Source organism: Aythya fuligula, chromosome 5 (genome assembly GCF_009819795.1).
Source record: "Aythya fuligula isolate bAytFul2 chromosome 5, bAytFul2.pri, whole genome shotgun sequence".
In the NCBI taxonomy this organism is placed as follows: Eukaryota; Metazoa; Chordata; class Aves; order Anseriformes; family Anatidae; genus Aythya; species Aythya fuligula.
The window spans coordinates 59,780,629-59,794,090 of NC_045563.1; the positions used below are offsets into that span (position 1 = coordinate 59,780,629).

Sequence of the window (13,462 nt, forward strand, 5' to 3'; positions counted from 1 at the left end):
TTTTTCTCTATGTCTGTTGTTGAAAATCCACAACTTTACAATTTTATTTCTATCTGATAGAAAGAGGATTGAGTAGCTGGATTACACTAACATTCCTTGCCTATTCCATGCATGGTCTATGTCCCAGGAAGCACATTCAGAATATTTAGGAAGCAGAGAAATTACCAGCACAGAAGACTGCATCTGTTGCTGGTAGGTGTTAAGTAGAGTGGTTGTGTTCCAAACCACTGCCTGCAGCACCTAATTCTGTGAAGGTGAGTTTCAAGATTCATATAATATTTACTAAGTAAATAGGCTGTTATGGAAATAAAGAAAACATCACTGGTATCATCAGTCAACAGTGAGAGGTTTCCATTCTTTTCATTAGCAGATCTACATGCTGAACAATTTAAGGAATGAGGTCTAAAGATGGAGTTAAATTATATTATTTGGCTGCTTTCTTAAGTTGCCATTTGCATGTTTGCTCTTTTGAAGATTGACCTTGGCTTTGAGAGAACTCCAGATAAAGCAAAACTACCGAAACAATTGCTCTCTGGTGACTACCAGCATGGCCATACCAATGATGACTACTTCTAGACGCTTAAAACTTCTAAGGCTTGGCACCAAATTCATAGGAGTCGTTCTGTCCCTGCTAGCAGAATCTGAACTAGGCTTATACAGCATTTTTCTTCAGATTGTACACTGCTTCACGAAGAATAGCTGATGTTATCCTTCCTCTTTTCCAGATGCCTAAAACTACCATGTGGTGAAGTAACTAGCCCACTGCTATCTAAGCGGTTATCTACAAAATCTTCTGATCCCCAGCATGGCACCTCATCTCCATAATCATACTATCTGTGAACACCTAGGTAACTGCACCAGTTTTAAGCATTCTCCTGCAGAGTCTTGGCTGAGAGGCTGAAAAAAGTGTTCAGCAGATCTCCCAGGTGAGTAGTTCATTTCACAACTACCTCATTTGTGTGGTTTCCACTTGATAGATTTTTGTTTGTTTTTGGTTTTAATCTTCCTTCCTGTTTTCTTTGCCTCCATTTGCAAGAAAGTATGATTAAAATGCCTTGGGGGTATTCTGAAAAACAACACTTACAGTAACTTCTGGATTTTGCATCAGTGTACTCTCCTTGTTGTGGAGAAGCGCAGCAGAGACTGTCTGCATGCTGCACAGCTCTTCTCTTTTGTCGTAGCAAGCAGTTGCAGACTGTCCTAGTGACTTTACTGGCTTTACTTAACTGGCTACATGATCTGCATCAGGTTTGTTGGCATTGTACTAAAGAAGATGGGACCTTCCCACCCTCAGATCAGAAACACAGCAAATAGTAAACAAAGGTCTGTTTTCTTTGGTCCCGTTAGGTCACTGGCAATCTCTTCCAGAAAGAAACAGACTTTCTTCCTCCCAGCCACCCTTGTTTAAGGATTGAAAGAGACAAGGACCAAGGCTGGGCACTTACAACTTCCCTGAGAAGCTGTTTGCCATCCCACAAAGACTCAGAGGACTTCAAGGGTCTGCATTCCTGCCCCAAGAGAAGGGGTTGGCCAGCAGGAAGGAGGTAAGAGCAATTGAGCGCAAAAACAGGGACAAAACTGAGAAAGGGAGCTGCGTGAAAGATGAAGATCTTTCTACTAGGGAGACCATGTCTGACTACAATTAAACTCCATATCACCATCCCATGTACAGCTAAAAATGAATCTACAGCTTGTTTAGATCTCAGCTGTGCTCTAATAACCCTGGTCCCAAACTTGACGTTGCCATTATTACAGGCTGTGGATAGTCCTACTCCTGATTGTGTGTGTTTTGGTTCTCATTCACAGCTTGAAGGTCTTTGCTTATTTTCAACCCCTGTTACTCTGCAGGGCTACATTCAATAGCTGCCTGAAGTCTCTCATGAAGAGGGATGTCCTTGAGGCCCCTCACAGCAGAGACCTTTAACGCACCTGGAACCCTGCTGGAAGTAACGGTATGTTGTCCATTTAATAAGTTAATTACTCTCTTGTTTTTCACTTTCCTCTCAGTTTTCTCATGATATAAAAGGGCTGTTAATGTGGCAAACATTAGCCATGTCATACTGTGCTGGCAATGGCAAACTTTCTTGGCAGGATGGTTTTCTCTGTCTCTAAGGCTGCTGATAGAATGATACAGGAACAGAGGTGGCATGGCCAAGGTGAGGGTGGAGAACTGCTGTGCTCTGGCTTTTCTCAGCTACAAGATGTTTAGCTGGAAGTGCAAAGTGAAGTGAAGGGCTGCTGCGGTTGCTGGTGGAGGACAGACAATTTCCCATCTGTCTTTATTTTAAAGAAAATGCAAAGATTTTGCATTGCTTTTTGCAGCATTGTTTTTGTCTGATACTTCTCGTGCTGTGTAAATGATTATGATGAAGATAAGGGTGTGAATCCAAGCATCTAAAGACATTTCCTCTGATCTATGGAGGTTAAGAGCTTCTCAGCATCTCAAAGTCCCCATTGACTTTATATCCTTCCATTTCTCTCTGAGATGTTGTGAGAAAGTTGGTATTTACAGTTCAATTCCCTATTCTCTCGAGTCTCCTTAATTCAAATTTCACACCAGTTATATCAAGTTGTTTTTCTTATGGTTGCCTGGATAGTGTTTACTGGCCATTAGTATTCATTGGCCACTCATCAATTGCATCAGGATAAATCTTTCTTGCTTTTATACTAGACTTCATCTAAACTCTGCTGTGCTTCTTCACTTTTTAAAGGAGGCTTAGGACATAATAGCTAATTGGGAAGAAACTGCAGACTGGGAAAAATAAGCTTTTTCTTGAATTAGTACATGGCTATAGTGATTTCTGAGTTAATGTAGAATTTACTAGCAATTTAGAAGAAACTTAGAAGCAGTAAACTTCATGTTCTGTAATTCTCCCTCTAGAAAATAATCAGAGATGTCTATCAGCTATTTTGTACCATTCTTTCAAAGTATTGTTGGGTAAATGGGGGAGATTGTAACAAAATACCTTGGTCAGGACCTGATTCAGCAAAATAACAATTAAGCTTGTGTGCCAGACCATCTTTGGTACAGAAATCAATTTTTATGGGCTCCAGAGCTTCATGCAGGATTAAGAAGCATGGATCCCATGGGTAAGGGCTCACTTTTGTTGTTGTTAAAGCAGGTCCTTAGAGTGAAAGGGATATAACTTCATTAAATTATAAAAAGAATTATGGAGAAGATGATGTATTAAACCACAGACAAAGGATGATGAAATGATGGCTTGGACAGTATGGAAGGAAGTATAGCATAGAGAACAGCATAGGCAATATGGATTTAAGCCTCTGAAAATGAGTAATGATTCATCAATATGGGCATCACTGGTTTTCAAAACGGCAGTGAAAAAAATCCTAAATTGGGAATTTTTCTGCTGGAGAGTAATAAAAAATTAATTTTTTTTCCATGCAGACTATCTGGAAAAAAAAAAAAAAGTAATTTAACTAAGTAGTTCTATTGTCATACCGAGTACTTACTCTTTGCATTAATACCTTGCATCAGGTTTTGTGTCACAACCTCAATGAAGTTACCTATAGTCTGTGACATTCCTTGTTCTTTTGCATTAAATAACTGTATTGTAATCTCCTCGGCTGCCCAACATGGAGCTCAGGTTGATGGAAATTGGAGAAAAACTTCACAGAATAAAAAGTGACAGTCTGTAACATACACAAGTTGCAAGCAACGTACAATAATAACAAATAAATGTTAACAAACAGAGTGAAAGAGAGAAAGAGAAAAAGAGAGAGAAAATGTGAAGAACATGTAAAAGAATTAACAGATTCCTATATAACAACTCAGTTTTAGTTATCCCAATATTCTAAGGCCATTAAAATAATAGTTAAAAAATGTTGTTAGATCTAGGTATCTTTATTAAAATTTCCTGATGTTTATATTACTGCGTACTTTGAAAGTTGCTATGAAGGTCTTCTGAGTAATTTCACACTGATGGACTTTATGCTGGCACAAACGAGAGCAGAATTTAGTATGCTACATGAATATGCAGAGGCCTTCCGACCCAACCTACCTCTTCAACATTTACTCACCACCGTGTTGACCTGGGTTCCTCCAGGAAGCCGTGTCCCCCAGTAAAGGCACTCCAGTGACGGTGGTGACCGCCTCTCCCAGAACTAACTGGCCAACATAGTAACATCACTCCCAGAGAATATCACCTTTGAGAGGCACTACTTCTTGAAGTGAGGTGACAGTATGTTGGCAGCCTACCTACTGGTACCTCTAGAGGAAATACGGGAGCTCTAATTAAGTTGATCCAGTATATTATCACCTCTGCAGGTGTTATTGAATACATGTTTAGTGCAGTGCTGAGAACTGTTGCTCCTGGGAGTGCTACATTGCAAAGAACTCTGGAAGATCCCTTCTAGTTTTATCCTGATGCTTCTGGGGTTTCACTTATACTCATCCTGGCCTTCTGAGATCCCACTAATATCCGATTCTGTAGAGCGTGGTGGGTCCTTGACAGGTCAGATAGAGGTTGCAGGAAAATGCAGTTGGGTGAGTCATGCTACAGTCTTACGTTACCGCTCTGAGGAATACAGTATGATGATCTGTACAGTATGGAAGGTGTCTGAGACATGGAGCATGGATGAACACAAAGAACAGTGACAGTGGGAATGGTGAATTGCTTCTTATTTCGGCTTTGTGCTTATAAACAGACAAGCAAATAGCCAAAGTTTGGAGAAAATATCCATCAAGTACAGAGCAAGAGGGATATAAGCTAGTGGGCTGGGCACAGAGCTGTCACCTCATACCCTAGACCCTTTTTACCCTGGTCTTTTGTAGTAATGGGTAAATCATCCCATTTATCTTGTGCTATTGCAGTAAAGGTGACTTTTGTTGTATGTGTCCTACAAGCGTCATTCATACTTAATCCAGCAGAAGGGAAAGATGCCAAGAGTACCTCTTTGATATCCCAGGAATTCACTCTGCAGTGGATGGCATGGGAGCTATAGTGGCAGGCACATGGTGTGAAAGGATGCTTGAAAAAGATGGTTTACCTCATTTAAAGGTAAACCCAATTTTTTTTTTTTTTTTTTTGTATTACCCAATCCTCCTAGTGCTGGAGGATTGGCAGAGGCTGATCTGACTTGTCTGGAGTGTCGCTATCTGTTTACCCGTCTCTAAAAGTGTCTCGTGCTCATTAAGTTAAGGCATTAAAAGTCCTAAGATTTATTAGTTCTCTGATTATTTTTCAGCTAGTCCTGAAGTGTAGTCCTGCCCTTTCATACAGTTGTCCACAGGGGACTGTGTAAGGTGAATTATTATTTGTTTTTGGTGTCTTACATAGTGCCAGAGAAAAGCATCTAAGTGTCTGCTTTGGGGACTGACAGCAAAAGAACAACAGTTTTGAAGAAAGTCCCCCAGACTTCTCTGCTGACTGGACAGAAGCCAGTCCAGATCTGCAAGGAGCTCTTTTTACTTCTATTCTTTCATTAAATACCTTACCATACTGCTGCACTGCTCTGGGGCTTTGTTCAAACCTTCCTCACTAGGGACTAGGCTGTGGCTACTGCTCACTGCCATTTAAGTAACTGGATGGCAAAACTCTTCAGCCATCGTAAACCTGGCATGGTTGTGGGCCAAAAAGAAGGCAACCCTTTGTGCTTGAGTTCATTGCTTTTCCTTTTTGCTTTCAGTTGACTTGGTATGGAGAATTGTATTCTTACCCAAATTATAATGTAAGCAAGCACTGTAGTACAAGTGACACCCACTGATTATATCTCTACAGGAAATGACAGATGAATAATTGTACAACAAAAAATTACATTGTATGAGATTGCAGAAATGCCACACGAGGGGCAAGGAATAGATCCAAATTGCTTCCACCTAAATATAGGCACTTAACTGAGGATCTTAAGTCGGAGCTGCAGTCACCTGAGATAAGTTATCAAGAAAGCCACCTCTGGCGGGCAATTCAGATCATAAATCAGTGAATTACTCTTAGACTGCCTAACTCTTCTTTTAACATAAGGGGAACTTTAGGCAAATGTATTTTAAGTTGAATGAGAAGAACTGAGCGTTATTCCTATTATTTTGAGCTGTTACAATTTCTGCATTAGACCCAGAGGACCCAGCTTCAGTGATGTTAAGATGCAATCATTACCTCATTTGCTATTTGGAGAGAAGGATTATGGAGTTTTAAAAGCTAGGAAAGCTAAGTACCAGGAGGAAAGAAAAAAACATCTCCCTGTTATCTTATCCTCTGCCTTTTAAATATACTTAAATATATCAAATGCATACAAACATCAAAGCCGTCTGAGCTGAAAAAGACCCAGACTCTTTTCAGTTACATTGTTGTCTGCTCTTGGTCTTACAGAGAGGGTCAAAGGCTTTATGACACTAAAATTAGTGGAGTCATATTATTTTTTTGCTTTAATGTTCAAAGGCATTTGGTCAGAGAATTCTCTTCCCTGTGAATTGAAGAACCACCGCAGTGACTGCCTACCTATGGCTTTAACAATGCTTTGCTATCTGCAAAAGAAAGCCACTGAAGTTCACAGTCTACAGCTATGTGTTAGGCAGCATAATGGGCCTGTGAGAAGAACTGCCAAGAGTCCCCAGCTCCCACTGAGCACTGGCACTGGAATTACAGTGCTCAGCACACTTCTGACGTTAGAACCAATGTGTTCCACAAGAAATACAGGTTATTTAGGTTACAGTGACAGAAGGGATGAAAAATGAAGCCCTGAGAAAAGAGCAGTGCCTTCAGAAAACATAACTGATAAAGTAAAAATAGATAATTCCACAATGTTTCTTTAAAGGGAGATCAGCTCTATCTCAGTAAATTGCATTGATATGGTAAATTCCTAATATCAGTCTGGAGTCATTATAACAATGTAGTTCCCCTCTGCCCGGGATCGAATGGTTTTAACTATTCAGACACCGGGGTAGTTGTGGAGTGGCTTCTGGACAATTGTTTTCTGGGCTGGCAAGTAAAATAACCACATTTTTTTTTCTGAAGCTAGAGATTGTGTTAGTAAGGACAGATATTTTCCTTCTCTTAGGCTCTTGAATTCTAATAGTATTTTTTCCAAATTTTTCAGCTATGCAATGAGCAGAGTATTTTGCTATCAATACACTGTGAAAAAGTTACCCGACATGTCTGCATGATACACTGGTATGAAGATACAGTATCCATGGGGTATAGCTGAAGTGAAGCTGCATGCAGAGTGGACCAGAGAGGTGAGAATTTTTTACTTTGGCCATATTAAAATCAACATAAATGTCTTGTGTGCAGGTGTTGGACGTATGTGTACAGAAACAATTAAAAGTTGGGATAGGTTTTTTAACAAAACCAAAATAACCCTCATCTGTACTTGTGTGTTATGGATGCATTCTTAAGACCATGGCTCCATTACACCAGAGAGTGTTGTAGACATCAAATGAAGTTATAATTCCGTTCATGTTGTCATAAATATCTTTTGCAGTGTCAGAATATAACTTTCACATCTTCATCTATGGCACCTTTAATATGTAACCATGCAGTCAACTTCGTGTAAGTGCACAGCTCACGGAAGAGAGAGCCTAAAGAGCTGAATAACATTTCCATAACAAAACTTCCACAATTTGTTCTGCATGTTTTGAGGTTTTCTTACAAACTTGTGTCTTAATGTATTTCACTGCATGTACTGAGATAAATTACCTGTAGGATAGTGTGTGGTTTGGCACAGAAATCAGCTACGTTTGAGTGTTTGAGGCTGACTTTTTTTTTGTTTTGCTTTGAATTTGAAGCAAGTTTTGCTTCCTTTGCACTTCTTTTTTCTTTCTTTCTGTTTACTTCAGTTATGCTATTGACTGATAGGAGTACTCTGAAGCCTTTAGATAAAAGACACTGCAGCACAGTGGACCATGGTTATGACCGGTGCTCAGTTGAGTTTAACTCATGGCTTTTCCACAAGTAATGTTGCAGAATTAAATAAAGCCCTGAGTCAAATGAAAATACTGGAATCATAGAATATCCTGAGTTGGAAGGGATCTACAAGGATCATAGAGTCCAACTCTTGGTTCCACACAGGACCACCCAAAACTCAGACCGTATGTCTGAGAGTGTTGTCCAAATGCTTCTTGAGCTCTGGCAGGCTCAGTGCTGTGACCACTGCCCTGGGAAGCCTGTCCCAGTGCCCAGCTGCTCTCTCAGTGCAGAACCTTTCCTTAACACCCAGCCTGACCCTACCCTGTCCCAGCTCCATGCCGTTCCCTCGGGTCCTGTCGCTGTCCCCACTCCACTTGTGAGGGAGCTGCAGGCCGCCATGAGGCCTCCCCTCAGCCCCCTCTGCTTGGGGCCAAACACACCAAGGGACCTCGGCCGATCCTTGTACGTCTTGCCCTGTAGACCCTTCACCATCTTTGTTGCCCTACTTTGGACACTCTCTAATAGATTCATATCCTTTAACAAAAAATGGAGGTTATTTCCATTTTCTCTTTGCTGTCTACTTAGGCTGCTGAGTATTTGGATGTAAAATAGTGATTTTTCCAGATCTGACAACTGCAAAATGAAGCCTTGATCTTGAATGGGGCCTGTACGCAACACTGCAATGTAACAAAGTTAGTAGTTTGACATGGTAATGCTACAACTTGGTGTGTGTATTTTAAATGAGGAGACACCTACAGTGTCTTCTATAGCTCCTGGGTCAAGGAGCTTTTGTCAAATGGGTCAGATGAAATCTGCTCCTTTGTATCATCACAGGCCCAGTTCCTCTAGGCACTATATAAACAGTATCTTGAGAGTTTATAGTCATCAGATATTGTCTTGAAGAAGAATTTTGGTTCTCCAAGGGGAAATCTTTGCTTTCTTAATGCTGCTGCTGAAGGCCTGCCTACAGCAGTAGCTTTGCCATCCTCTGCAATGCCTTTCCTCCTCTTCTGCTGCTCTCCCGCTCACCCACGAGGGGAACGGGTGGGATGAAGAGCAGGAAGAGTTGATGCAGAGAAGGGAGGGCATGGTAGAACTGAACTCTGGCATTCTTTATCAAATTAAAACCAAGAGCTGTTATTTAAAGATACCCTCCTGCCAGATACAGATTGGCATAGGACTGGATGCTGAGAGTGTTGGGGCCAACTTAAAAATTCAAATCAAACCTACCAGAATTTCAATTCAAAACTTCTTTGCTTTGCCTGCAAATGACCGTAGCATCATTGGCAACAGCTGTGCAGCCTGCAGGCAAAGTTCTGCTGTTTGCATGTCTGTGCCAAGAAAGTGCTCTTTAGCTTGAGAGGAGGTGCTGGGATGTGGCTGTGCAGAGCTCTCTGTAGAGTCCACTTGACTGTGTGGGTATGGACTGAGATCAGCTGGGAACTGCTGACCCAGTGTGTAAGGGGGCACTTTGCTGTAGAGAGATAATCATATGTGGAACTATTTCATACTCATCACAGTTTTGTGAAGTATTTAGTCATTCCACCACACATAATATATGGAATTATTAACTTCATGTGATGTCCCTTTCTCCTGAACAACTATATAGGCTTTTTTTTTTTTTTAAAAAAAAAAAAAGAAAAAAAAAAAAAGAAAAAAAGAATGTATTAGATACAAATCATATGGCTATATATCTCCTAGATACCGCCACACTGAAGCTTTGCAACTACAAAGTACAAGAAATATCTTGAACAACTTGGATATAATTATAGAAACATTAGATCTGATGGACACATTCTGAGTTCCTAGTATGATGTTAACTGGTTGTCTACGGTTAGGTGGGGTTAACTAATGTAAATATTTCACTGGATGGGCAACATTCACAACTTGTCTTTGTTTTTATATAATGTGCAGGTTATAGTTTCAGGAAAAAGTCAGTGCCTATGAGCGCTTCATATTACATAAAGTGAACCTCAACATACAAGGCAATGCAGATCTTGTTTTAACAGTCCAGTTCTGATCTCATTATTTTTCACTTTTCTCTTGCATGCGTATAGATATTTCTCCTTGTGAGGGAGCTGAGAGATGCAGGCAAAAATGTTTTGCTGCTAGTGGTGCATAATAATTATCAGAAACAGGTCTCCAGCAACAGTGTTACTGAGTCCATTTTGTTAGCTGAAGTATAAGTGTGCTTTGTTACTTCTCAAAATATATATGCTTGTATACGTATATAAAAATATCCTCTTCTAATTAATTATTGCAGAAATAGGTTAAGTTGCTGTTACTATCAATACTTCATGGATATTGTGGTAACAGCTGATTTTAGAGCACTGATGGTGGCAAAACAGTTCCACATTGAACCAAAATTACACGTATTCTCAGGATACCAGTGTGGATTTGCATTGAACTCGTAGAATTCTTAGTCCTCTAGTTCCCAAAGAGGACCAGGATATGGAACGGAAGGAACTTTACAAAGCAAAGGATTTCTGAGATGAAAGTCACTCTGTAGCTGACTGCTAAAGTACTCAAAAGTCAGGTGTCTCATACGCTTTACAGTTGGGTAGCTGGCGTGGTAAGAAACACACCGTATTGTTAGTGCCCTCTTTCCCTCTTGATATGTGATGCCCCAAAGGCATCTACTTATGAGAAGGTTTGCTGCTTGGACATGAGTTGTGATAAGCATTTGCAACCTGAGGGGAATGGATGATAAAACCATACGCTTATGCACCAAAGATACAATAGGAAAGAGACAGTCTATCAGTCACGTGAATTGTGATTGGCCTGTTGCAATGGAGCAGTCTTTAACAAGAAAATGAAAGCTCTTTACCTTCTGAATGAATTTTACACAGTTGCACAAAAGGGAAAAGAAAAAAAGGAAAGAAGAGAAGAGAGAAAAGAAAAGTTCCCACCAGCTCTTCCCCTCCAAAATTAGCACTGGCATAGGTGAAGTCACACACAAAGGAAAGTCTCGCTTTCTTTGTGCCTCTCACAATGACATCAACATGCATGGCTATGAGATGACGAGAAAATACCTCACTCAGGATGAATAACAAATTAGAATTTTCTTTAAAGTAAAAAAAATGATAACACAAGACCATCATAGGTATACGCTAGCTCCTTCAAAACATCTCTTGTTGTCTAGATGTCAGTTAAAATCACTTGATTGGTGATCTGTTTTATCTAATATGACACGGGAATATTCTGAAATAGGCTGAAGAATGTCTACTATGCAACTTCATTGGAACGTCTGCCAAAAACGCAGTTGGCTTTGTTTTCAACATGGTTATCTACTTTGAAATTACTCCATAGAATAAATAGTGATATTCCGTGGGTAGAGGTAGATTATGGGGTTGAAATAGTCAAATTGGAGCCCCGTAACTTTATGTGCTATAGGAGGAGTCTCATAAAACTGAGATATTCCCATAATTAACCACTAGCCATGGGATATTATAATATATTCCACGGTGACTAGTATTTTTTCCATTCCCCCCACCCCCCAGTAGAATTAGCATGATTAGTTTTGCTCTGGTTTCACCTATTGCTGACATGAATCAGTGTAATTAAAAATAAGAATACCATATTATGAGGCGATCACTGTTCAGGTCAAACTGGCCAGTATTGACCAGTCTGACCTTTTCCAGTCAGCCTTTGCTGCTCGAGGGTTGAAAGAGCTATAGCTCACCAACCCATACTTGCAAAAGGAGCGTGGTTTAGAAAACGTAGTTCAAAACTCTTCATAGCTCTAAATGCTAAATTCTAGTGGAATATTATAGAATAATTGGTTTGCATGCCATGGAATAAACATCCTTACATCTAGTCTTGTCTCAGAGTGAGTCATTTTATATTAGTGTCAAGAATTTGAGCTGTTGTTCTACTTTGCAGTTAATCATCAGAAAGAGACGGGATTGTCTCATGAATATGCATGATGGTATAGTTGTCCCTTCAACTTACTAGGCACCTAGTTTCTGTAATGAGATGTACAATATCTGCCATTTAAAACAGCTGAAAGGTCCCAATTGGGAACAAATGAGAAAGCATCTGGCTGTTTCAAATTCCAGCCCTGTTTTGTCAGAAAACTCTGTAATTGCTGAGTACTTGGCTCCTACTCTGCTCTATGAAGCATTCAGCTCTCAGGAGCCTCTGAGATGCATTACACAGTCCAGCAAAATAGCTGTAGAACTCTCAAAATTCTTCCACTAGATGTAACAGCTCTTCAGAATATCTTGAGACTTGTATGCCCTTAACCAGGACCAAAGTTTGGGCTCCTAGAGCGTGCTCTCATCCTTAGTTTTGCTGATCAGCCTCCACTGTACCATTTGTCCCTGCAACCTAGACTTCACACATATTATTCACTGTGTGATGGTGGGACTAGAATGGATAAATGTGCTACCCATTGCTCTAAGAAAGCAGTCTGGCTGAATCTTAAATCACTACGCGGGATGGAGGTTAACGGTCAGATGGACATTCCTCTAAGAGGTTTCCTACCTGCTCTGTTAATTTCTAAAATTTCTTCTTGGGCCAGTGGGCAAGTGTCGCTCTGAGTACTGTGGTGTGGAGAGTTTACGACAGATTTACAATAATTGGGGGATCCCAGCTGGGGTGGCCTCGGGATATGCTTCTTTTTTTTCTTTGGTAGCTTCTGCTTAGCCATAGCTAAGGAGTAATACATTCCGAAATTGTTCACAATGACAGGGACAGGCATGGCAATGGTCAGCACGCCGGCGAGAGCACAGAGGGCCCCCACCAGCATGCCTGACCAAGTCTGAGGATACATGTCTCCGTAGCCCAGGGTCGTCATGGTGACAACAGCCCACCAGAAGCCGATGGGGATATTTTTAAAGTGTGTGTGTTCACTGGCACTAGGGTCATTTGGTTTAGCACCTATTCTCTCGGCATAATAGATCATCGTGGCAAAGATTAAGACGCCCAATGCCAAAAATATGATGAGCAGCAAGAATTCGTTTGTGCTGGCACGGAGGGTGTGTCCCAAGACCCGCAACCCAACAAAGTGGCGGGTCAGCTTGAAAATTCGCAGGATTCGCACGAAACGGACTACGCGGAGGAAGCCCAGGACATCCTTAGCAGCTTTGGAAGACAGGCCACTGAGTCCAACCTCTAGATAGAAAGGCAGTATGGCCACAAAGTCAATGATGTTCAAAGAGTTTTTGATAAATTCCACCTTGTTTGGGCAGAAAGTGACTCTCATCAAGAACTCAAATGTAAACCAGACCACACAGACACCTTCGATGTAGGTGAGAAAGGCTTCAGTCTCTGCTTCCCTGTAGTGCCGCACCTGGGTGTCATTCCCGATGAATTCAGTTTCTGTCTTGTTCACAATGGGGTTAAATCTCTCATGGGTCTCGAGGCAGAAGGTGGTGATGGAGACCAGAATGAAGAAGAGGGAGGCAAATGCCACATACTGTAGAAAGAAAGATACGAGAGAAACGTTAAACAGTAGGTTAAGCACAGGGGCTTTGATTCTTACAGAAGGGAGAGACAAGAGCCGCGTTAAAACTGAAGATTACGCCAAGCCTTCTTCCTGTGGGCTTAAGATGCCAAGTCTCACCTGCAAAGACAGCCTGACATTCAAGCTGGGATGG

At 41.0% G+C, this 13,462-nt stretch overlaps 1 protein-coding gene across 3 annotated transcripts in view; it reads right to left on the minus strand.

The window, feature by feature from the left end:
* KCNC1 (potassium voltage-gated channel subfamily C member 1) overlaps positions 1-13,462 on the minus strand; it is a 102,688-nt gene that overhangs the window by 5,401 nt on the left and 83,825 nt on the right. For all 3 annotated transcript variants that reach the window (XM_032187718.1, XM_032187717.1, XM_032187719.1), the window contains exon 2: positions 12,348-13,281. In XM_032187718.1, coding sequence (XP_032043609.1) covers positions 12,348-13,281 — 934 coding nt within the window. The remainder of the gene's footprint in view (positions 1-12,347; positions 13,282-13,462) is intronic.